The sequence below is a fragment of the Phaseolus vulgaris genome, chromosome 11 (genome assembly GCF_000499845.2).
Source record: "Phaseolus vulgaris cultivar G19833 chromosome 11, P. vulgaris v2.0, whole genome shotgun sequence".
Lineage (NCBI taxonomy): Eukaryota > Viridiplantae > Streptophyta > Magnoliopsida > Fabales > Fabaceae > Phaseolus > Phaseolus vulgaris.
In genome coordinates this window covers 1,633,203-1,656,517 of record NC_023749.2, presented here as the reverse complement: position 1 = coordinate 1,656,517, position 23,315 = coordinate 1,633,203, and the positions used below count along the sequence as shown (strand labels likewise).

At 32.2% G+C, this 23,315-nt stretch overlaps 3 protein-coding genes across 3 annotated transcripts; 1 reads left to right on the top strand and 2 right to left on the bottom strand.

Moving 5' to 3' along the window:
* The first annotated feature begins 951 nt into the window (after nucleotides 1–951).
* On the top strand, nucleotides 952–3,278 carry LOC137825686 (hypothetical protein At1g04090-like). Its single transcript, XM_068631426.1, has 2 exons — nucleotides 952–1,121; nucleotides 1,605–3,278. Exons 1-2 carry the CDS (start codon nucleotides 974–976, stop codon nucleotides 3,185–3,187), a joined length of 1,731 nt encoding a protein of 576 aa, XP_068487527.1. The 5' UTR covers nucleotides 952–973; the 3' UTR covers nucleotides 3,188–3,278.
* Nucleotides 3,279–4,449: 1,171 nt separating this feature from the next.
* On the bottom strand, nucleotides 4,450–7,886 carry LOC137825679 (uncharacterized). Its single transcript, XM_068631415.1, has 7 exons — nucleotides 7,575–7,886; nucleotides 7,204–7,294; nucleotides 6,736–6,851; nucleotides 6,536–6,595; nucleotides 6,393–6,458; nucleotides 5,111–5,316; nucleotides 4,450–4,770 (listed from the first exon to the last, which is right to left on the bottom strand). Exons 1-6 carry the CDS (start codon nucleotides 7,629–7,631, stop codon nucleotides 5,119–5,121), a joined length of 588 nt encoding a protein of 195 aa, XP_068487516.1. The 5' UTR covers nucleotides 7,632–7,886; the 3' UTR covers nucleotides 4,450–4,770; nucleotides 5,111–5,118.
* A 2,020-nt stretch (nucleotides 7,887–9,906) lies between these two features.
* LOC137810857 (protein EXPORTIN 1A) lies at nucleotides 9,907–21,545 on the bottom strand. The gene is made up of 32 exons (XM_068612327.1): nucleotides 21,149–21,545; nucleotides 20,714–20,830; nucleotides 20,178–20,270; nucleotides 20,000–20,071; nucleotides 19,389–19,496; nucleotides 19,236–19,318; nucleotides 18,454–18,592; nucleotides 18,307–18,375; nucleotides 18,153–18,230; nucleotides 17,986–18,048; nucleotides 17,860–17,904; nucleotides 17,531–17,638; nucleotides 17,229–17,327; nucleotides 16,665–16,871; nucleotides 16,168–16,227; nucleotides 15,770–15,880; nucleotides 14,568–14,665; nucleotides 14,379–14,487; nucleotides 14,124–14,189; nucleotides 13,878–13,976; nucleotides 13,669–13,749; nucleotides 13,480–13,569; nucleotides 12,777–12,862; nucleotides 12,588–12,668; nucleotides 12,320–12,502; nucleotides 12,090–12,156; nucleotides 11,537–11,647; nucleotides 11,308–11,415; nucleotides 10,996–11,133; nucleotides 10,781–10,921; nucleotides 10,607–10,711; nucleotides 9,907–10,518 (listed from the first exon to the last, which is right to left on the bottom strand). Exons 1-32 carry the CDS (start codon nucleotides 21,245–21,247, stop codon nucleotides 10,396–10,398), a joined length of 3,237 nt encoding a protein of 1,078 aa, XP_068468428.1. The 5' UTR covers nucleotides 21,248–21,545; the 3' UTR covers nucleotides 9,907–10,395.
* Between the last annotated feature and the right edge of the window lie 1,770 nt (nucleotides 21,546–23,315).

Below are 23,315 nucleotides of genomic sequence, written 5' to 3'. Positions count from 1 at the left end.
TTTTGGCTATTGATCCTAAAAAAAAGATTTTTCTATGTTCACTTACAGTAAGTGTTTGACATGTGATGTAATAATTATATATAAATGTTTTGATTGATGTGTTTATTTATATGGTATTAAAAGACTATTTTATTGTTGGATCGAAATTAGTATATATATCAAGATTAAACACGTATTATCTATTTTTTCACAAGGTTTCTACGTAAGTATGATTTTACCTTAAATGTATATTTTTTTTGTGTGGATATTGGGATATTATTACCTTAATGTATCTTTCTTATGATCGTTGATCAGTCCTGGGTACTGGGATATACTGATATTGTTTGGTCCCTTAATCTTACAATGTCAATTAATCTTCTAAACAAATAATGATTCTTTAGTTATGTATTTTAATTAAGATAAAGGGAAGAAAGAAGCAATCAAAGGTGTGAGGTTGAAAAGGCTTATTGACGGAAAAGATGAAATTACACAAAATAAAAGGGAGTATACTTTGTTTTATTGTTTAAATTATTTAAAATATAATAAAAAAAATTAATAAAAGAACCCCTTTTGTTTCCGGAAAAAGATGTTGTTAACATCCAAAAGCAAAATACATATAACTAACAAACCATTATAATAATATAATAATATTTTAAATTAAAAAATAAATTAAATATAATTAAAGTATGAATTTATTTGTTTCTCAAGTACATTATATTTATTAATGGTGTGAAGATATCATACCACCCGAAAAAAGATCCACACAATGAAACGATAACTTTGTTTTATTCCTTCTCTTTAGCATGTCAAAAACATAAGTTAAAAATGAAATGATTTTCATAATAAAGTTCCAACACAAAATAAAAATGGATCAAAGCTGAGCTTCTTCCTCGTTTCATTGAGGAAGAAATATGGTATCTCAAAATCAAAATACGCATGCAGAGTGCATGTAAAATCCATGAATTAATTTGGAATAAGAAGGGCTTTTGGTAACATGCAAGAACGTAAAAAGGAGTTTGCACCTGCGATTTATGGAGAGATGAATGGCTCCAAGTGCTTTCGTTGGAATGCAAATGCAATGCCTCAATCGTCTTCTCCTCAAACCTTTTCTCTTCCCTCTCCAATCCCTCAATGGTCTCAAGGTCTCAATTTATTATATCAAGCTTTTCCTTAATATCACTAAATATTTCATTGTAGGAATATGCGTTATTATTTGGATTTTTTAGGGCTATTATGCATTTTTTTTCATCCTTTATGCTAATAAACACCTCTTGTCTTTCTGGACTATCATTGATGAAATTGATTTTTTCACACTCATTCCTTTCCGGATTATCATTTATGTACCTTTTCCCATGGCATGTTTGATGAGACTTGATGCTAGTAAATTTCACTGCATTAATAGCATGATTTGCATATTATAATTCATCAAATCTGAATTCTTTAAGGAATTTATCTCTGGGGATGATTTGCAGTAAGTTTGTTGTTGAAGGTAACAATTTCACCCTGCAGAAAAAAAATTGAGAATGTTGTGCTTGCATGACATTGCAGTCTCAATGCCACATAACATTTTGAGAAAGGATCATTAACTTACCTCTGAACAATTTTATGTGTATGTTTCATTACAGGACAAGGTTTTGCTTCCGGCCTTATAAATCTTGGTGAAATACAAGTTTCCAAGGTCACTAGGTTTGAGTTTATTTGGAGTAGCAGTGGTATGCTAGACACTAAAAAAGCTGTTACATTCTATAGGCCTGTAGAAATACCTGATAGTTTTCGTATTCTTGGTCACTATTGTCAATCCTGTGACAAGCCTTTGAGGGGTTTTGTGCTTGTTGGTAGGGAGGTTGAAACTGCTGATATTTGCAATCAAGATAAGTTACCTCCTATGAAGAATCCCCTTGATTTTAAGTTGGTTTGGGGTGAAAATGCAGCAAGTTTGGAAATTTCAAGCGTATACTTCTGGGTACCTGAACCTCCTGAAGGTTACAAGGCCCTTGGCTGTTTGGTCACTACCAAACATGAGAAGCCTTCATTGGATGAAATGTGCTGTGTGCGTACAGACCTCACTCATAAATGTGAACCATACCGTCAAATACTCACTTCTGGCTCTAGAATTCCAGAGTTTTCATTTCAGGTATGTAGTTTGAGACCTTGTGATCGTGGCATGCTAGGGAAAGGAGTTTGTGTGGGGACTTTTTTCTGCAGCAGTGGGTGGACCATGAGAGAAGATGTCCCTGTTGCATGCTTGAAGAACCTGAATCCTGCAATACTAGCAATGCCAAATCTGCAACAAATACACGCACTTATTAACCATTATGGCCCTACTATTTTCTTTCATCCTCAGGAAATTTACTTGCCATCTTCTGTGGATTGGTTTTTCAACAATGGAGCACTTTTGTACACAAAGGGTGTGTCTAAAGGAGAGAGAATTGATGCAACTGGGTCAAATCTACCTGGTGGGGGATCAAATGATGGCCAGTTTTGGATAGACTTGCCAAGAGATGATAAAAGGGATGTTGTGAAACGTGGGGACTTGAAAAGTGCAAAGCTTTATGTTCATGTGAAGGCTGCTGTTGGTGGAACTTTTACTGACATTGCAATGTGGGTGTTTTGCCCTTTCAATGGACCAGCCACTCTGAAGTTTGGAATTAAGAACATTCCTTTGGGAAGGGTTGGAGAGCATGTTGGTGACTGGGAGCATTTCACACTTCGCATAAGCAACTTCAGTGGAGAGCTTTATAGCATATACTTTTCACAGCACAGTGGTGGTGAATGGGTGGATGCCTGTGACTTGGATTATATTGAAGGCAATAAAGCTATTGTTTACTCATCCAAATGTGGTCATGCAAGTTACCCTCGTCCTGGTACCTGTATCCAAGGTTCTTCAAAACTTGGGATTGGCATAAGGAATGATGCTGCTAGGAGTAATTTGTATGTGGATTCTAGTGTTCACTATGAGCTTGTTGCAGCTGAGTATCTTGAAAATGATGTCACTGAGCCTCAGTGGTTGCAGTTTATGAGAGAATGGGGTCCCAAAATTGTTTATGATTCAAAAACTGAGCTGGATAAGGTAATCAATGCTCTTCCTCGCATGCTTAAATATTCTGTGAAGAACTTGTTTAATAAGTTCCCAGTGGAACTTTATGGTGAGGAAGGTCCCACTGGGCCAAAAGAGAAAAATAATTGGTTAGAGGATGAAAGATGGTGATTCTGTGTTGTTCAAATCACAGTCACTGTTGGTGAGTAAAATTTTTGGAGTGTTGTGTTGTAATTGAATTTGAATTTGAATGTACATGTAGATAGATACATAGATAGATAGAATTAGAATTATGTAATAAGTTTTAGGTTTGGTGATGCTTATTATATCTTGAATGTTTGGCTAATGATTTGTGCATCACTTGTAATAATAGATGCACATGTATCTCACACTTGGATTGAATGATAATTCTTGCACTGAGTTATATTGCATTATCTTAATTGTTGTACAATGCTGTCCTTCCCACAACAAATTAATGGTGCTAGCATGGAATCGTGATAAAAAATCATATTCACGTAACTCTTGAGAGAAATATAACAAGACCCTGTTCTTTTTTTCCTTTGGTATTTTCTTCAAAAGCAATGTATACCTTTGTTTTACTTTCATTTGGATACAAATTTAGAACTTAAATTGTGATTTCTTTTCCATCTTTTTCACTCAATCCTTTTTTTTTTCAACATTTGGTAACTCCCAAAATGTTCAGGTCATTACTATTTTCATTTCTTTTTATTTCCTGTACTATTTCATCTAAGCATTATATTAATATTTTGGCTTCATTTTATCTTTCTGTATTTTTTGTGTTTCTGAATTTGTAACTGTTTAACCATTTTTTTTTACATTCCTTAAACTATATAGGTATCATTAATGAATGGTTGTAAACAATCACATCATATTTTTTATCTTGATAAATATTTCTAATTTAACAAAAAAATAATTAAATCATTAACAAGTAAAAAAAAATAACTTCCCCGTTAGGAATAAGTCTAGACTCAGATTTTTCTTAAGACCTAATATAATTTGAAATGTCGATTCATAAAAAAAAATGAAGATTTGTGGAGTGATATATATTTGCCCATGTTTTTAAAATTGGGATTGAAAAAGTCTTTGAATATTTTGAGTTAAATATTAAACTTTTATACAGTACTTTTTTTTTATCATTTTTATAAACTTTAATATTAAATCATATTTATTGTTTTAGTAATTTATTATAAAAAAAACTGAAACATCTTATTCTCTAAAATAAATAGTAATTGTCAGAATAAAACTGAACTTATATATCTTAAAGAAGAAAATAACTAAAAAACAGAATTTACTAAAAATAATATATAAGTAACAAGTGTTAATATACATAAGATACTTCTTAGATATTCACTGATATGAGAACAAAAGATTAGTAACAACGATTATCATATATTCTAACAATAATGACTGAATTATAAGGGGGAAAGGAGGTAAATAATTGCAGCCACCCAATTGAATTACAATAAAATGTTGGCAAGAATAATGACAAGCTCCCAATGCATTAATTAGTCAGAAGCACACAGTAAGTAAGGGAAATCGATAAGCCAAAAGAATTTGGTTAATCGCTCTTCATACACAAAGTTGTATAACTGGAGTAAGTCATGCACCCTAAAAGCTGAAACAGCTTCATTCTATCAGTGCTTCAGATGTTAAACCAAAAAAATTGACAATCACTCACATCAATCTCAGAACGGACACGCACTCTACAAAGTCATCCTGAAGCCAAAATACGTCTGCAATAAAGAATACACATATAATGTAATGGGGTGATAAACAGGAAAGTAGGTAATGATTGAAATAATATGGTATACCTATCGTTTTTGTTAACATATGAGATTTGGTCTAATTTTTCCATTTTTTTCGTATTTTTTTTCTATTTTAATAAAAAAAAAATTATGTGATGACAGACAATTGTTATTAGTTTAGATGACAGCCTAGTGATGTCTAACATGGAATCTTTTATAAGTGATGCCTAACATGGAATCTTTTATAAGTGATATCTAACATGAAAGTTTTTATAAGTGATGTCTAACATGAAAATTTTTATAAATAAAATAATATGGTAATTCAAACCTTGAAAATTAGAAGGATGAAGTTCCTAGTCCTATTGAAGAATATCCGGCAGCTCTTCTCTCCTTCAGAGTTGTGGACAGCCAATCCAAGCCCTCATAAAGGCCATCTCCCCGAAGGGCGCAAGTGCCTTGTATGTGCCACTTTCTATTCTTCAGATCCAAGAGACCTAATCCTTCACATACTTCCCTTGGTGACATTGCTCCTCTCTGAAAACAAAAGGAAAATATTAACAAATATTATAACTAGACTCATAATAATGCAGAACTCCGTAAATTGTTTGGAGGAGATTAGTTTGTTCAAAAACAAAGATCTGCCACTGCCAGAATCATTGATAACCATATAGAGAAAATATTTGTTTTTAAAGATAGAGAAGTTTCATTAGAAGAAAATGTGCATGTACTGGGAATGGAAACTGGTATCATGCCTTCTTTGAAAAGCATGCAAGTGGTATACGTGTAAGAATTTAACTTGAATTTGTAAAAAAAAATCGAATTCTCCAAAAAAGTGAATTCTTTTCTACTGGTATTTAATGTTTTATGGTCATGCATATCGTGAACAAACAAGAAGAAACAAAGCACTTATTGATAGAAAATGTTACCAGAAAATAGAAAAAGATTTATGCTGAACCACACTTTTTTTGGGGTAAGCTCCAAGTTAATTAGGTTGGTATTACAATCTAATAAACTATGGAAAATAAATTATTATGAAATTTTACTAACCTCCACGCAAGGCGTTTTCTAAATAAGCTTATTATGAAAGTGTTTTTTTATTATTATAAGCTTGTGTAACTTAGTTGGTCCTATGATGGGAACAAGCACTCAGCCACATCTTTACTTTTTTCTGTAGGTACAGATTTGTATAGCTTTCCAAGTTGGTTCACATTTCTCATATGATCCAACAAACATATCAGCTAATCATAGTGCAAATTAAGTATGTCGCACACTGTTGGATGCATAATGCAGTAAACTGTCTGTTAGTAGCTTGTAATGATTACACATAATAATGGTGAAGGCAACTGTCTGTTAGTAGCTTGTAAATAATTTTCTCGGTTTGACTGCACATGATTCCTCCAGATAGTTGCCTATTTTAAATATTTTAATGGTTTTTGCAACTTAAAACTTACCTGCACTGTTCTTTCTATTATATGCATTAATAATAGCATACTACCACCAACTCTTGTAGCATATGCAGTAAACTGTGTCAATCAATTCACATTACTTGGCTCCAATTTCTTGTTACTCATAAAAAAAAAGTGAATGAAGAATGAAGAATGAAGACATACCAGGTCCTGTTTGTTAGCAAACACCAATATTATACTGTGAAGCATAAACGGATCATTTATGATTGTCTGCAAGTAATCCATAGATCTATTCAAAAATTGTTTGGAATAACATGGCATATGTGTTCATGGTTTTATTTTATCACCTGAAATTCCTGCTTAGCTTTCCCTATCCTTTCACGGTCCAGACTATCAATAACATATATCTGCATAAATATACGTATATTTATCAATCTGGCAACTATATCAGCTGTAACAGAAGGAAAAATTCACAAGTTCCAAATTGCACGAGTTGTATTCTCACAAAGATAAAGTGGTGCATAAAACCATGAAAACTAATTCCTACCAAACCATCAGTGTTGTTGAAATAGTGCCTCCAAAGTGTCCTTAATTTCTCTTGCCCTCCAACATCCCAAACTGTGAAAACAACATTCTTATACTGAACCTTCTCCACATTAAAACCTGCAAAAACACTAGAAATTTAAAAGCCTCAAACAAAATACCTATAGTTCAGTTCTCTCTAATTTTTCTTCTACTAAACTGAAGTGTTATACTCTAACAAAATTTCTCTAGTCAATTCACACACCCCCAATGCTAATAGACATTCGTCCATTTCCATTAATAAAAAGACTTCCATTACACTTCACACTGGCAATGCAGAAACAAAACTCCATGCTTACTAACAAAGTCAAATAGACATAAGTAAACCATTAGCATCCTTTGGGTATCAAGACCGAAATGGCTTAATTAGCTTATACCAAGAAACCTGCTTAATTAAAAGAATTAAATTATGCATTTATAGAATGAAACCCACCAATTGTAGGAACAGTAGACAAAACTTCTCCAATGTGGAGCTTGTACAGTATGGTAGTTTTCCCAGCAGCATCAAGACCAAGCATCACAACCTAAACCAAAAAAATGTTTAAAAAAAGGGTAAACACAAAACTCATCAAAAAATTAAGAATGAATAATTAGAAGACGGATGAGACAAGGCAACACAAGCATAATCGATGAAGAATTGCATCATCTTTGCTGATTAATGATGATGATAGCTGAATGTAAAAGAAAACTATTCAAAATCAAACAATTGAAACAAGATCAAGTACAAAGAACGACATCATGCATTATTTATTATTCATACTTTTACCAATCATTATTAATATTAAAAAAGAACGAGGAAGAGACCCGCATCTCGGTATTGGCGAAGAAGGTATCGAAGAGCTTCCGAAAAGCTTGACCCATGCCTCTGTTGGATCAAATCGGGAATAATCGATTTGTGATGAAAAAAAGCAAATTCCGAAAAGATGAATTGTGAAGCTTCGTATCTAATCGGAAGAAACAGGGAAGGGATTTCTATGGGCGATTCCTTCCCCCATCATCATCATCACTTTGATGTTCAACAACAAATTCACAAATCAATAATCAATAATACAAAATCAAAATAACAACATTGTAATCTTCTTCTTATATAACTATTTCACACAAACTTATTATTCTTTTCTATGCTTTATCTTTCTCTTATATATATAAAACTAACATAATAAATGTCCAAAAAAGATTCTTGTAATAAATTATTTTAAAAATAATACTAAATACAGTTTCTCATTTATTCGAAAAGATAACTTGTTAACATTAATAATATACTTTATTAAGTTTAACATAAAATGTATATAAAAATCACTTTCTATTTTAATATCAATTAGAATAAAAAGTACAATTTATATTCAAAATTAGGGATATTTGTAAAAATTAAAAGTACATAAGAGAAATGCTGAGTTTGATTTTTTTTCATATGACATTATCGTTCAGGAATCGAGGCTAAGTTTATATACTTCCTCCTCCATTCATCCTTCGAAACATCTTTTCAAGATAAAACCATGACGGAACACTAACTTCCAAAACGAACAATACCTCAGATGCGATGATTAACACTAATGATGTTGTCCAATAAACTTGAGGTCGAAACAGTTTCCAATATACTTTTCGTAAAATCTGGAGATATTAAGCATGGATATGATAACTATAATAAAGATTGGGAAAGAAATATAGATAAAAATAAGAATTTAATATATATATATATATATTTTGGATGGAACAATTTATTATTAATAATGTAATGAGATGAAATTTTTTTATTTATTAAAGTTTGTGTGAATTTTTTTAATGGCATTGTCAATACGTTTTCTATGATACTCCACTAAAATTGTGAAATTACGTAAAAGGATTATAAAACCTTTTTCAGTGTTTATTATTTCTAAAATATTCTCAATAATATTTTTGTTCATTATTGTTATTGTTGGATGTAACTTTTAAAAAAATTAACATTATTATGTTAAAGCATGAGTTGAATGAATTTGTTATTTGCATACTGATTAAAGTGTTAAACGTTGATCTATTGTTTCTTCCTGTTAGTTTTTTTTTTTGAAATGTTGTTTTAAGAGTTTTAAAAATAAAATAAAAGAATATTACTTTTTTTTTGCGTAAAATAATTATGAAGATTTTATTTTACAATTTTTTTTTACATTTTGATTAAATGTGTAAATTAATTAGAAGTTAAACGAGAATTACGGAGATGGAGAGAAGTAATTAATGTAATCACTATATTTTGCTTTCATATTATGAATTAAGGAAGTGATTATTGAAGATAGTGAGTTGATGGATTATTGGTTGAATAAGTAATTAATGAAGATATTTGCAAAAGAGCAGAAAGAAATTAAGTAACCCTGGGAATGAAGTTTCTAAGGCATTATTAGCTAATGTGAAAAAACAGGAATTTGATAATTATGAGTTACTTTCCAATCTGACTCACTAAGAACCTCTCTATACCTATAAAATCCTGAAATGCTTGAAATTGTTTTGAACCTCTCTTCCTTCAATCCCTTTCTCCTCCTGCCTTCCTTCCTTTCTCATCTCCCCTCTCGGTACACCAGTTCGGATGGTACCTGCAGAGCACACTCCGACAAAAGTTAAAGAATTCGACTCTTAATTATCAGAGCACGGTAGATAATGACATACCTAATTCTTGAAATCTGCACTATTTATATTAGCTTTATGGACCTTCGTTAGTAGGCCGAATTAGGAGATTGGTTCGCATTTAAGATTGTACCCGTTGGTAGGCCGAATTAGATTATTGGTTCGTATTTAAGATTGCGCTAAATAGCCTTTAATTATGAATTAATCCTACCAACTTGGTCAACCCATGAGTCATCATTGTGAGTCGATTTAAAGTTACGCTAAATAACCTATAATTATGAATTAATCCTGCTGACTTGGTCAATCCATGAGTCATCATTGGGAGTCAATCAGCCACATGCAACCTCATAGACCTCGTTATCGTATGTAAGCGATAGAATAATCTATGATACTAACCGAGTAAATGTCCGACCATACCAGTACAAATACCATAAACTAAACCTATTACCTAGCCTTGATCTTAGTAATAGTTTGTAGAAGTATAAAATTAAAGTTAGGATGAAGAGAAAGAGAAGCGTAGGATAGAAAAAAAAAATGGTGTCCATCGGGAGAAAAAGAGAATTATATAACACACTAATTCATGAAAGCATATATTAAGTGCAGTCATGGTACATGATGATGAATATCCCTAAAAATTAATTGGTGAGGGAAAAAAATACAAAATATCAAACCACAAGGGTTTTCTGCACAAACCGCCCGAGGTTAGGAGGAGGTCACACCTAAGGAGAGTCATCAATACTCGGAATGAATCTTCCATCATGCGATTCATTCATTCTATATAAAGATGCCTTCATGAATCCCTTACAAATCACAATATTATCATTCCCAATTAGAACTTCATTAATCTACACTCATCCATGAACAACCAATGCAGTATCCCCGCCCAGCCAAAACTTTCATATCAGGAACTGCTAAACCACTCTCTTCGAAAACGCTGCATCATCATCTCTTCTCAAACTATCTGCCAATGGATTCAACAAAGCCTGTGAAACAAGTTAAAATCTCCACCGTATTACTATTTCATCTACCATATCTACGAGTCCACCATTTCATCTTGCAATTCGCTTGGAGCAATAAGCCCAGGAATAGAAAGCATTCTTTGTCGTTCTCTCTCTCTCTGAGCAGCAGCCTCTTCAGCATACAGATCTTTGTTATCCTGCATACAAACACCATTTCATAAACCTCACCTTTCAACTCAATTACAGATAAAACTATAAAAGTGCTAATGAAAGGAAGAACATTACCTGAGCTGAAAATTCTTTGGACTGAATAAGAAAATCTCGTATATGATTTTTAAATGTGGATTGATCATTGGTTGACTCAAAGAGTCCATTAACAAATTGAGTAACCTGCAAATTTCTTCAGATTAGTCATTTGTTTGAAGAGACAACACATATTATTTATTTCTCCACATTTACCTCTGATGCAGTCATGTTGGGAAATGAGGTGCTTAGGAGCTTTATGGTAAACTCCCGTACGAAGGCTGAATTATTTGAGTATGAATATGATGGATTAGTAGCAGGATCCCAAAGAGGTTCAGTTAGGACACCAGTTTCCAGCTGAAAAAGGGTAGAGCTCGTTACTTTTGCTATTTCTTAAAAAACTAGTAAAACAAAGGATCGTGATGCCATACCAAACAGAACAAATGCTGAAGCACCAAGACATGCAATTTGAACCCTGGCTTATGAAAAGTATCGGTTAAGACGGCGAATATCTCTTGTTCAATTGTCAAAAAGTATGTCCGGTAAAACTGATTACAGAACTCTGAGCCCTGTTACAAAGACAACATTCCACCAAATATATAAAAAAAAAGGAACATATATGCCAACACAGTAAGAACCAGAACAAGAATAATTTTACTTTGGATGAAAAAATAAAAGTTATTGTGAAGAGAATTGAGAAAATGATAGGAATCCATATAATAGAGAATGCAGAAAGAGCACACCTGAAACTTCTTCAGCATCTCCAACAACAGGTTCAGACCAGTTTCAGCAATATTTCTTTCAGTATGCCGAAAAGCCCATATGATAGAGTCCATAACAAGCTTCATTTGCTGGCACACAAATTACAAATAAAATCAGGCAGACAACAAGATTACAAAATTTGACAACAGTTAAAACCATAAAAGAACTGATGTGTGATATCGTAAGCAGAGATGGAACACAAAACACAACCTGACTTGACAAGCATATTAATGCAGGAAAACAATGAGTGGCTATGGCACGAAGTAAGGAGAAGAACTTGAGGCGATGCTCTGGGTAATCTTCAAAATTTTTAGTAATCATCTGTGAAACAGAATAAAAAGAAAAACATAAACATTCAGTGTATGTTTACCTGCAGATACCCAATAATTATGTCATCACAATTGATAAAAATTAAAAGTTATATCCTATGACAACTTCAACATCATGTATCCAAAAATAACCCTTTGATTAGTCAGGTTAGGTATCTGGATGAAACAACACCAGTGTATGATAGTGGATCATGTCTACAATGAAACAACTAACCAATAAATCTCCCATATTTTTTTATCTCTTTCACCTTTGACAATTACACTACTGTCCATCTAATCTACTCTCTTTACTAGGACTATCCACACAGCTCCAAATCACAAGTGGAGAAATTCACCAGATTTTCAGATATATGCTCACATTATATACGGTGAGAATAAATGGGTCTCAATTACATAAAATAATTTTATCATAGCTGAATATCCTACACAATTACCTCAAGTGTGCACTGAAAGACAGCTTCAAATATCCGAGGTACATCTTCAATCATTGCAGATTTATATCTGGAAAGAGAGTGACACATACTGTTCATAACTAGAATATAAAAGACATCACTCTATTCTCAGGAAGTAAATAACATAAACAAACAAAAAAATAGATTTCAAAGAACCATAGATCAGTAAAAAAAAATAAAGCAAACGGAAAAAAAAAAAGACAGCAGCATACTTATTCACAATTGTGGCAAACAGTGACAAAACCTCTGATTCCCTAGCATCAGGAACATTCCTCGCATAATCTCCAAGAACAGGATCCATCATTGGAGGCACGAATTGTTTGCCAATTTGTGGTTGGTCTTCTGCCTTGTCCAAGAATGTCTCAATCAGCTTAAGTGTCTCCCTCTTAACAGAACTGTGTCAATGTAAACAATGATAGAAATTAGAGTCCACAATAATCTCATTGTACAAAACCAATACATCATCTTCAATAGACTCACCGTAGAAGTTTCACATAGGATGTTTTAGATGCAAAAGGTCCCCCTTCAGTAATACTTTTTGAAATGAGCTCGCTGTACATTCTGTGGTAGGAATATAAAACATGATTCAGTAAAAAAATTATCAAAATATTAGTTGCTGACTGTCAACTTTGTTATTAGAGTCCCTCAGTATAAAAAACTAGAACTTGCCTGTACACATTCAACATGTCCAAAAAGATCATCGAGATTTGGGGCAAGAAATATGTCCCTAAAGAAGATGCCACACTTGTATTCGTCTGAAATTGAGAGAGATTAAAATCAAAATGTTATATACAAAACTGGGCAGAACCCAGTATTGAATGCAAATTTACAACCAGAACAATTAACCATCTAATGAAAACTAGCTTAACAGAATCTTGAAACAACAAAGATTGTGAATAACAAAGTTCTATCTATTAAATGACTAAATAAGGAATCGTGTTCCCTGAACACATGTACACCAACACTGAACACAACATTGACACGGTGACAACACTAATATAGATAATCAACATGAAAAAAATTCCCTAGCCAGATAAAAGTGTCCAACACGTGTCAAAAAAATGTTAAGAGTTAATTTTTTTTTTTTAATTTTAACAGTTTAGGAAATCTGGACACAGCACCACACTATCCTACAAAAGTGTTAGTGCTTGCTAGCTGAAAAATCCCTGGATAAGACAAGGAGGAAAACTGGCCATTTTCTGAGCAAACATCAACAACAAATTAAACGAGGACTTTCCAACACGTAATCAATATGTCACAAAATAATAAATAAAATCTTTTAAATCCAAGTTGCTTAAATCGCATGGAGAGCTAAATAAAGAACATACAGCAGGGTCACCCTCAAATTTTGTAAATGTTTTCAAAGCTATACCTGCAATATATTAAGCACTGTCCGGATAACATCCTGATCCTTTAAAAATTCAACATTTTGATGAGCCTGCCCTATAATTTCCATCCATTTCTGAAGAAAAGGGGGAAATCACATCCGTAAGATTTTGGTTCACAATGTAAAAAAAAGATTCATATTCTTCTCTAGCATGAAAATTATTTAGCAGAAGACCTGATTTGGGAGCTCCATCAACCGCTGAAGATATTCATCTCTCTTCTGCACATCAGACTCAGCCTGAATCATGTGACCAACCTACAAAACAAGAATATTACTTAAATATGTGCAAACACAAGTATATAAAGAGAACATATGGGAAAACATGTATATATATATATATATTTAACCAATGAAATTGAGATTAAAGATTTCTCAAGGCATACAGATTCATAAAAGGAATGTATTTGATGGGATTCAAGATCCATAATGGTGTTGGGAAGGCCAGTCAGAAGCTCAGACACAAACGGTTCATTTTCCCCAACCTGTAATACCAATCATTGAGGCAGTTAGGAACAATCTCATGTACTGAAGTTTATGCATAAGATTATGTACTCAAGTTATATGCATGATTGTAATAAAATGGCTACATTTTTTGCAGATAAATATTAGGAAGGAAAAAATTTGCAGACCTGCGTGATCACAAATTTACGCTTGCACTTCTGAACTATTTTCAGAAATGTGTCACAAGCCATATCCTGAAACAAAGAAACATGATTATAGAAAGCTTTAACAATTGAAGGCCCACCACAAACAAAATAAACATAAAAAAGTAAAGATGTGTTAGCTTAAATTAAGATTATATTCCACCAAACCATGATTTGTACGATAAGAAATAATATGCTAGCAAAAGTAGAGACAGAAAGTTTCAAAGTAGGAAAAATAACCTGAACTCCAGGATGGGTCTCATGCATAAACTCAAACAATTTATTCACAACAGTTTTAAGGAATTTCCAATGAGCTCTTAAGAACCTTGGATACTGGCCCACAACATACCTGCAAAAAAAAACATAAGAAAAAATTAAAAGCAGTACCAAACGAGAAAAAACAAAACAGCAAATGGCCTCAATTCTTACATTATATTACTTGCAATAACAGCTTTGTTATCTTTTCCCTTGGTGATTTCACACAGGTTTAATAAGTCACGAATAACCATAACCAAAAATCTGTTTTCCTGCAAAAAATAACTTAACTATAAATATGGAAGAAAAATATCAAACCTAATAAAAGAATGCCACAAAAAAAATACAGAGATAGTTAACAAAATAAAAGCAGTTAAGAAAGTGATGTGATGCATGCATCAATCTCAGAAAAAACAAAATAGACCTACATGATTCTGATGCATATTTCTGTGCCAGACTAAAAAACTAACAATTTAAGAGTAATTAAAACTGCTAAAAGTAAAAACTGAGATATGATAACTATTAACATATTCCTACTCAAGCACAGCTAACCTAAGCTTGCATTCCACGTGCAACCTTCCAGTCAGGGAAACAAAGGTTTGATTGATTGTACACATATGGATCCACATCAGTAATTAATGGCAAAACAAAGTGAGCTCTGCTCGGACAGAAAAATATAGAAGATTTTATGGAAAACTAAAATCTCACTATTACTAGACTTGACTTGTCTCATGAAGTTGGAGTGATTAAACAATTTATACAGGCTCCTCCATCTTGATCACTGAAACATAAAGAGGTACAAGGACAAGGACTGCTCTAGGAAGATAAGGGAAACACTAAGGTGATCATGTTGATTGGACAGCAACTCCTATATGCAAGTGACCTTCTACTGCATAGAGTTTTCATTGGAGGCAATGTTGTTTCTTTGAAAAGGAAGAAACATCATGTGGTTGTTCAATCTAATGTCAAAGTTTAGTATAAGGCAATGACATCAATCAATTGTGTAGATAAACCAATTCCTCCAAGTTTAGTATAAGGCAATGACTATATACAATGGGTTGACTTATACATCTTACTACCTATCTAACCTATGTTTAGGCTGATCTTTACTTTTGTTGTATATGTTGGTTGTTAGGGTTCCCTATAAATGAATGAATTATAGCTAAGAGATGAAACAATCTCTCCTAAGCTTTTTTATATCAAAAAAGAGAACATGGTTGTCCTAAAACTTAATTAAAAAAATAAACCAACATGCTATAATTACAAAAAGACTTCAAGGATTGTACAACTCCTCGTACAACTCCTCGTTTGATTTTGAAATTGAATGCACATTGTAGCATAATATAAATCAATCTAGAGCATGAAGTTTACAATACCTGTTCTTCCACCATGGAACCAGATATAGAACCTATTGCCCAGCATAGTGTATTTAAATTGTTCCATGTCCAATCCTCACCGCTAAGCTGTTTACTTAATTTCCTGAGCATCTGGAATAACAAAAGACCATTAGAAACAAAAAGCCATATATATAGCACAAACATACAAAAATCGTATTATAGGTAGCTTTTACATAAAAAAAACAAAAGAATTACACAACTACACCTTCATCTTACTGAGTTTGACTTTAATCCATTAATTTTATATTTCAATAAAATTGATACTGTTACGTAAATTAAAGTTTGGCTCATAACTTATAAAACAAGGTAAAAAGAAACAAGGAATATTATGATTGTATTTCCCAGCAAAACAACCAAAGGATTTCAGATCCACATACCTGCTTTTCAGTATCATCATGGTCAAGATGTGACAAATAAATAAGGGTCTCTCTCATAATCTGTACAAAAAAAATGACGAATGTGAGTGAGTGACAGATTGGATTAAACTCTGATTAGATATTACTTAGGACTTTAATTCTACTTTTTCAAAAGAGGACTTTTTTAAGCAGCATAATTACTTTGTATTAGCTTTTAACTTGGATTGGATTAGAACATATGCAAATCTTTATGATAAGTTTAAATTTCACTAGAGTTACAATAATATTTCAAAGTATCAGTATTGAATCAGAGTCCAGCATCTAGAGAAGTAATCTCGAATTTTCCCCAGTGATTACCAATCAAAAAGTGTCTCCAATTAACTAAATATCACAAACAATATTATGTATAAACAATCTATTAAAACAATATTCTGAGGACAAAAACTGAGTCGGTTTTTTCATGTATAGATATGAATATCCAACAGACTTTTAGCAGAATTAAGGTGTCATCTTATAACCTTGTACTGAACAAGAACATCATTGTCCTTCAAGGTTTCACGAACGATGTTCCCATTTTCATCTTCAACTATGAGAACTTCTTCAGGTTTTGCCATTCGACAGATCATGAGCATTCTCAACTTTGACATGGGACCAGCATACAGCTGTCGGCGCTGAAGAAGCTGAGAACCGTGTCCATCAACCATACCAGGGAGCATTGCTGGTACCTACTTATTCCATTGATGAAAATACATCAGCAAGACATATGAATAGTATACTGCCACTGTGTTTGCAAAGAAGATAGAAGGACACAAGACATAGGTATAAAAAAATATATGAATAATTATGTTGATTAAACATATATATATATATATGAATGAGATACGATTCATACATTGTTTAACCCAACATAATATTTTTACATTTCAAGACCTACACGTCCAACTATTTTGTCATAAGCACATTTTTCAGTATGAATGTAATATACCAACTCAAATTTTGCTAAACAAGTTTTTTTAGTGAAGAAAAATATAATTGTTAATCCTTGATTATAACTATCAATGTGGAAGCATTAGAGAGATCACCTGAAGTCCCATCAGGGTTGCTGCGGCAGCAGGACTGTCTAAACTTCTGTGCGGTTCAAACAGCTCTGATACCAAGGAATTCCAGTAGTCCAAACAGACCTGTTTTTTTATTAAAATCAGGTACAACGTGAACCTAGGTTTCAGAAAAGGAAATAGTGGCACAAAAACTAGACCAGAATGCACATGTCGGCTAACACATTGGGAGGGAGTGCAGAAGACATCTATAAGGCAAATATAAAATGAAACAAGCATTCACAACAGAAGAAATATGCAAAAGCAAGAACATTTTAATACCAGCATACCTTAAAAACCTCAGTATCATCCACATAAGAAATGTTGATAAGATATTCAAGGCCTGCTAGTAAAGCAGCTATATTCTCTTGAGTGGATTCCAGGACACGAATGTGAACCTGCATAAATAGAAAAGTACCATAATACTGTTAAGTGATAGCAAAACCTTCAATGAGAAACTCATAAGCCGTACATAGAAAAGGGAAGAGGATCAGAAATGAAAGAGAGACATCAGCATGAGAAAGGTCAAATTCTTTCACAATATGAATACAAATGCTTGTATCGTGAAGAAAAGAAAGGTCACACCTTATAAGCAATATACATAAAAAATGAAACTTGCCTTGAAAAAGGACGTGAAGAAAAGTGCCAGATTCTGTATAAATGCCTACACAAAAGAAAAGAAGGGTCAGTCAAATACTTCACAATTAATGAGGCAAATTAGGGATTTTATTCAACAACGACTCACTTGTTCTTCAGTTGAACCCTTTGTATATGCCTCGGGAATATCCGAACTTTGTGGGAGTATACTCTACATTAAACATGACAATATCCAAAATCAATAAAATAAATAAATTCAATATAATCAAACGATTAAGAATGTAGTATATTTTACAAAAAGGGAGATCAAGACACCTGCAACTGGACCATGAATATGTTATACATCTTGACATACTGCACATCATAGTAATTTCCAAATTGAAGGGATGCCACCTGCAATAATAAATAGTGAATAATTGATGTTGAAAATCTCAGGGAAGAGCATAAGGCAATTAAGGGAGGAATATACCTCAGTTAAACATTGCAGTGTTAGGTTCCTATATGCTGGGAGTGGGAAAAATTTTAGAAGTGTCTCAAGCTGGTGAGGTACATAAAACACATTTCAGTTTAAGAAATCCTCAAAAACAAGTACGTTGCAACTGAAAACTTCACCTACCAATGGTGATTCAAATATATAACCCAAGGGAATCCATGATAAAAAGGCATGCAATGTAGACAGAGTCGCACGTATGAGTTCAGTCCTTTGTGAGGCTGATAACACATACAAGCATAGCTCATGAATGAGTTGAAATTCACTGCAAAAAAAACAGTGTAAATATTAGCAATGAATAGACACTTCATACATAGTAAATGTAGAAAAATCACATTAGATCACTTAATACATAACTATCAAAGCACTTTAAGCTATGTTATCTAAAGACCAAACTGTACATTTGCACTAGAGGGACTTCTGGACAAAATATTTTCAATTTAGAATAATTAAGTCATATGGTAACGTGTGGTTGCAGATCAGTTGAGCAGTAAACAAATCAATTCAGTTCTGAAATAGACAATCCATTGCTAATAAAAAAATTAAATCATTTTATGTCAATCAACCCAATCTAATCCTCCAGTTAATTCACCAATTAACAACTGAATCAATGCACCAACCACAATCTATTTTGCCACCTAACATATTATCATCAATGATTCTACCTAACAACTACTAGAAGCAAATAATATCTCTTGACATTCGTAGCATCACTAAATCTCATAGAAGTGAACCAAAAATAATATAGCATCACAACTAAAATAAATTAAAAAGGCAAAATCCTTACAAATCTACTACTGTAAAAAAATCAAGCCATTAAAACTCAATCTTTCAAAGACCAAACACAAAATAAAAATGAAATGTCAAGCACAAAAGGGCATACAGTTCTGGTCTATGACATGAATTACCTGTTCAAAGATTGTTTAAGCTCTTTAATCTTCTGCTGGGTCATCTCGCCTCTTGAAAAATCAAAAACCTCTTCACTCAAAAGCTGTAAAGACATTTTTTAGGTTAGTAATTTAGATCAGGTCAGAATCTAAGGTTAAGTAGGATGAACTTACTTTCAATATAGCCATACAATTCTCACAAATTGTTTCACTAGTTTTAGCTGCAGAGACAAGGTCCGGAATAAAGCTTCGCCATCTTGCCGGCCATTCATGCTTCAAAATCTGCATCAGGCAAACCCCACATTACAGAGACTTGAGCAGTGTACAAATTCATGTATACCAAAAGCTGGAAAAATAATGGAAAGACTTTTGAAATCAAAATTAAAAAGGAAAAATGTGAAATATACATTTAAAATAAAATTATAATAAAACTGCATAGCAGATATTTTCATCTTAATATGAAGCTTCTCAAACACACATATGCACATTATCTATATGTATGCATCTGAAGGAGGGGGCAATTTCCTATTCATGAATAGAAAAGGAAAGATTAAGACATATGCACCAAATAACAGATTAGAAGAATCAAAAGAATAGTCCAAACAAGTTGTATGCATTAGGTACTCAGATATGGAGAAGAAAAACAGACAAAACATTCTTGAGTGGTTTGAATTTAATTATGGAAAAATATGGGATAAAACAGATGTGATGAACAATGGTTTGTGAGACTGATAATTTAATCAGAATACTCAGTCGAAATAACAGAACAGAACTACCATTTTTACCTGAACTAATATAATATTGAGTTTGTTGACATACAACCTTTCTGCTCGAAATGAAGCATCATTGCTAGAAAGCTGCGAAAGTAAAGCCAATAATGAGCACACACTAGCTTGGTGTCCATAAAAAATCTAAGAAAACTGAAATGGTCTAATTTCTGATTTCTTTAAATGTGGTTCATACCTGTACAATGACATCAGAGATGAAATTTTTCATTCCATCTCTCTGCTCAACAGGTAATGCATTCCATCTATACTTAATTACACCTTCTAGAACCTGAATGTACAAGAATAAAAGAATTTATAAACATAAAAAGTAACCTTTAATCACATTATCAAGAAATAGAAAACTTGTTGATAAATCTTGTTTTCCAAGTCATTGCTCAAAACAGAGTTTAAACTTGCCATAAGGCTCTTAATTTTTCCTACATGCACTCAAATCATACATAACTATGGCACCTTAATTAAAAGGTTTTTAACCAATCATCCTCTCAAATGCAACATCCAACTAATATTATCAACCTAGAACAAAGATATATTCGGTAAGACAGAAAGCCAAGTTTGTTGTTCTAGCTATAGGCTAGTTAATACTAATCCAGAAGAATACTTCTTACTATTTAAACTCACATCCTTTACTGAAAATTAAAAATTCATAATCCACAAGTTCATTCTGATCCTGCATAGTATAACTACAGACACATGTCATTAAACAAAACAAACCTGTAAGGCAAAGAACTTGGTATTCAGATTGTGAGTATTTTGCAAAACATGCATGACTTGTAGCCACATATCGGGATTGTTTTGCAAGTCGCGCAGAATCTGATCAGCAGCATTTCTCTGCATCAACAATGTACAATATCAGTCCGACTAAAACCAATATATGGTCTTGTTTAGTAAGACCGTACTCTAGACGAAACATACTATTCATCCTACGTTCCAGGATTAATAATTAACCACACTAGTCCAAACAAACACACAATCCAACCAAATAGCTTTGGTTTAACTCCACATTGCATGTATTAACAAGAGGTGAATTGTATAGAAAAACAGAATCCGCGCAGCAACGGAATGAAAACAGAGTGTTAATTGAATTGAGTGATTAAACCCTAAGTGCAAGTGCGAAGTGTTGGAGAGAAACGAGAGAGGGAGAGAGACCTCTTCCTTAGATCCGGTGCCGTAGAAGGCGGCGACGGTGGCGTCAAGAAGCGGAACGTCAATCGGCTGACTCAAATCCCGGAGCTTCTCGGCGGCCATGGAATGAGAGTGATAAAACCCTAGAGTGAGTAGTGTACGGCCAGAGCAAGAAAAACCCTAGAGTAGAGCGCGAGAGAGAAAGAGAGAGATATTTCAGGGAGAAAGAACTGCCTTAGACTTTTTATTTTTATTATTGGAAATATTAAATAAATGTTTGTGTGTGTATATATATAGAGAGAGGGAGATGAAAAAGACAGCTTGAATTTGAAGCAGAGTTTGAAAGAAAGGAAGAGAGACACACTTAAAGGACTCTCTTGATTTTGATTTTCATGCCAGGGAAGTTATGGGCTGTGTTCTCATTTCTCAGTGCCCAAATTTCTTTTTTCTTGGCCCATTATTCTACCCCACTTTATTTTATATACTTTTTTTTGATTGGTAATAATCATGAAAATTGTATTATTTTAATTATTAATTATTGTTAAATCAGATTATATAATTTTTAATCTTATTAGATGATAAAATTAATCAATTTAATTTGTATTAGTGTGTTACACCACCCTCAATAAATAATGAGAACATAATACAATTTTTTTTATCAACAAAAAATAAATAAATATTAATTATTTTAGAGTTATACATATTGAACATCTAGCATGCAACTCAATAAAATAAAAATGGCATCTCCTCACAAAGAGGAAAACACATAACCAACCTAAAACAAATCACTTTTTTAACACACATGCAAACCAGAAGATGAAAACTCCACTGTAAAAGAAAAAACAAACTAAATAAACAATTTTTATGATTAAACAAAATCAAACATTCAATTAAGTCATAGAAATTTTTTTGAAAGGATCAATTATTTATATTTTAAAGGTGTGCTTATTCTAATGTTATCAAGTCTCAGTTACCACAACAATCCAAATATTTCCTACCGCTAAATTAATAAATTTAGGAGCACCAAACACATAATACAATTTAGTTCAACATATAAAATTAATTGAATTAAATTATTAATGATTTTTTACTTGTAGTGTATAAAAAAAATCACCTGATTGTGATTTTGATTTTTACTTATTGTGTATAAATTAAATTTAAATTTCTTACTTTATTTTCATCATAAAGTTGAACAATTATACAAAACAAATCTATTAGTAGATGATTCACTATATCAATATCTTACATTCTTACTTTCTTAATATTTTGTTATTTTTTTTTAAAAAAAAAACAAATGTTCAGTACATTTTTGTTCACAGAGATTTTTCCAAATAGAAAAACATTCCATAATGAAGAAGATGTAAAAAAGATAAATGTTAAAAGTATTTTTCTTTAAAGAAAAATTATTTTTAGGTTTAGGTTTAGGTTTAATCACTAAGAAAACCACAATGCTTTGGATATAAGTTACATGACAAAAGTAATTGGTCCACAATAAGAGACAATCATCAATGAAACTCACTCATCAAGAAATATTAGAATAGTAACATGTCAAGTGATATTCTTTTACTTTTAAGATACATATTCTAAAATTATTCCATTTTTTTTCTATTATGTTTTTGAATATTTTTGAAATGTTTACTTATACCTATCTAAATAGTATCTAATATTTTTTATTAGCTTTTTCTATGGCTTGAATACTTCCTCGTGCTACAAGAGGATTTAAAGTACATATTTCTTCATTTTTTATTTGAAGAGAAAACAAAATAAATTTAAAATTAAGTGAATGGGTAGAGTAAAGAATGATAGAGTTAATATTAAAATATAATTGAACAATAATATTTTTGAATTGAAAAGTACTATACAAAATTCATACTTGATTTTAGTTCTATAGAAATATCTGTATTGACATAATTATGATATAAGTAAAGACTACCTTTTTTTGTTATGATCACATATATATCATAAAATTTATCGAATTAATGACAAAGATTAGGATGCATACCCTATGACAGAAAATAATTTCTGAAAAAAAAAACAATATTCCAGTGAAATAAAATAAGCAAGTAACTCACAAAATTTTAATTGGAATAAAATATGTAGGATTCAAATTAAAATTGATATGGGTAAGTATATGCAATTAAAAATTAAAAAATAACTGAAACTATACCAATATTATATAGAGTCAAAATTA

Bases quoted from the DNA above. Each gene is read 5' to 3' on its own strand.
- LOC137810857 (XM_068612327.1), bottom strand. From the start codon at position 21,247: ATGGCCGCCGAGAAGCTCCGGGATTTGAGTCAGCCGATTGACGTTCCG. The intron at 19,319-19,388 runs GTAAGTTCATCC...ATGTCTTTACAG, and splicing joins ATTGTATGGCTATATTGAAA to CTTTTGAGTGAAGAGGTTTT. The intron at 12,669-12,776 runs GCAAGTTCTAGT...TTCCTACCACAG, and splicing joins GACATGTTGAATGTGTACAG to AATGTACAGCGAGCTCATTT.
- LOC137825679 (XM_068631415.1), bottom strand. From the start codon at position 7,631: ATGGGTCAAGCTTTTCGGAAGCTCTTCGATACCTTCTTCGCCAATACC. The intron at 7,295-7,574 runs GTCTCTTCCTCG...TTTTTGGTTTAG, and splicing joins TCGCCAATACCGAGATGCGG to GTTGTGATGCTTGGTCTTGA. The intron at 6,596-6,735 runs GTAGGAATTAGT...ATATTTATGCAG, and splicing joins TCAACAACACTGATGGTTTG to ATATATGTTATTGATAGTCT.
- LOC137825686 (XM_068631426.1), top strand. From the start codon at position 974: ATGCAAGAACGTAAAAAGGAGTTTGCACCTGCGATTTATGGAGAGATG. The intron at 1,122-1,604 runs GTCTCAATTTAT...GTTTCATTACAG, and splicing joins AATCCCTCAATGGTCTCAAG to GACAAGGTTTTGCTTCCGGC.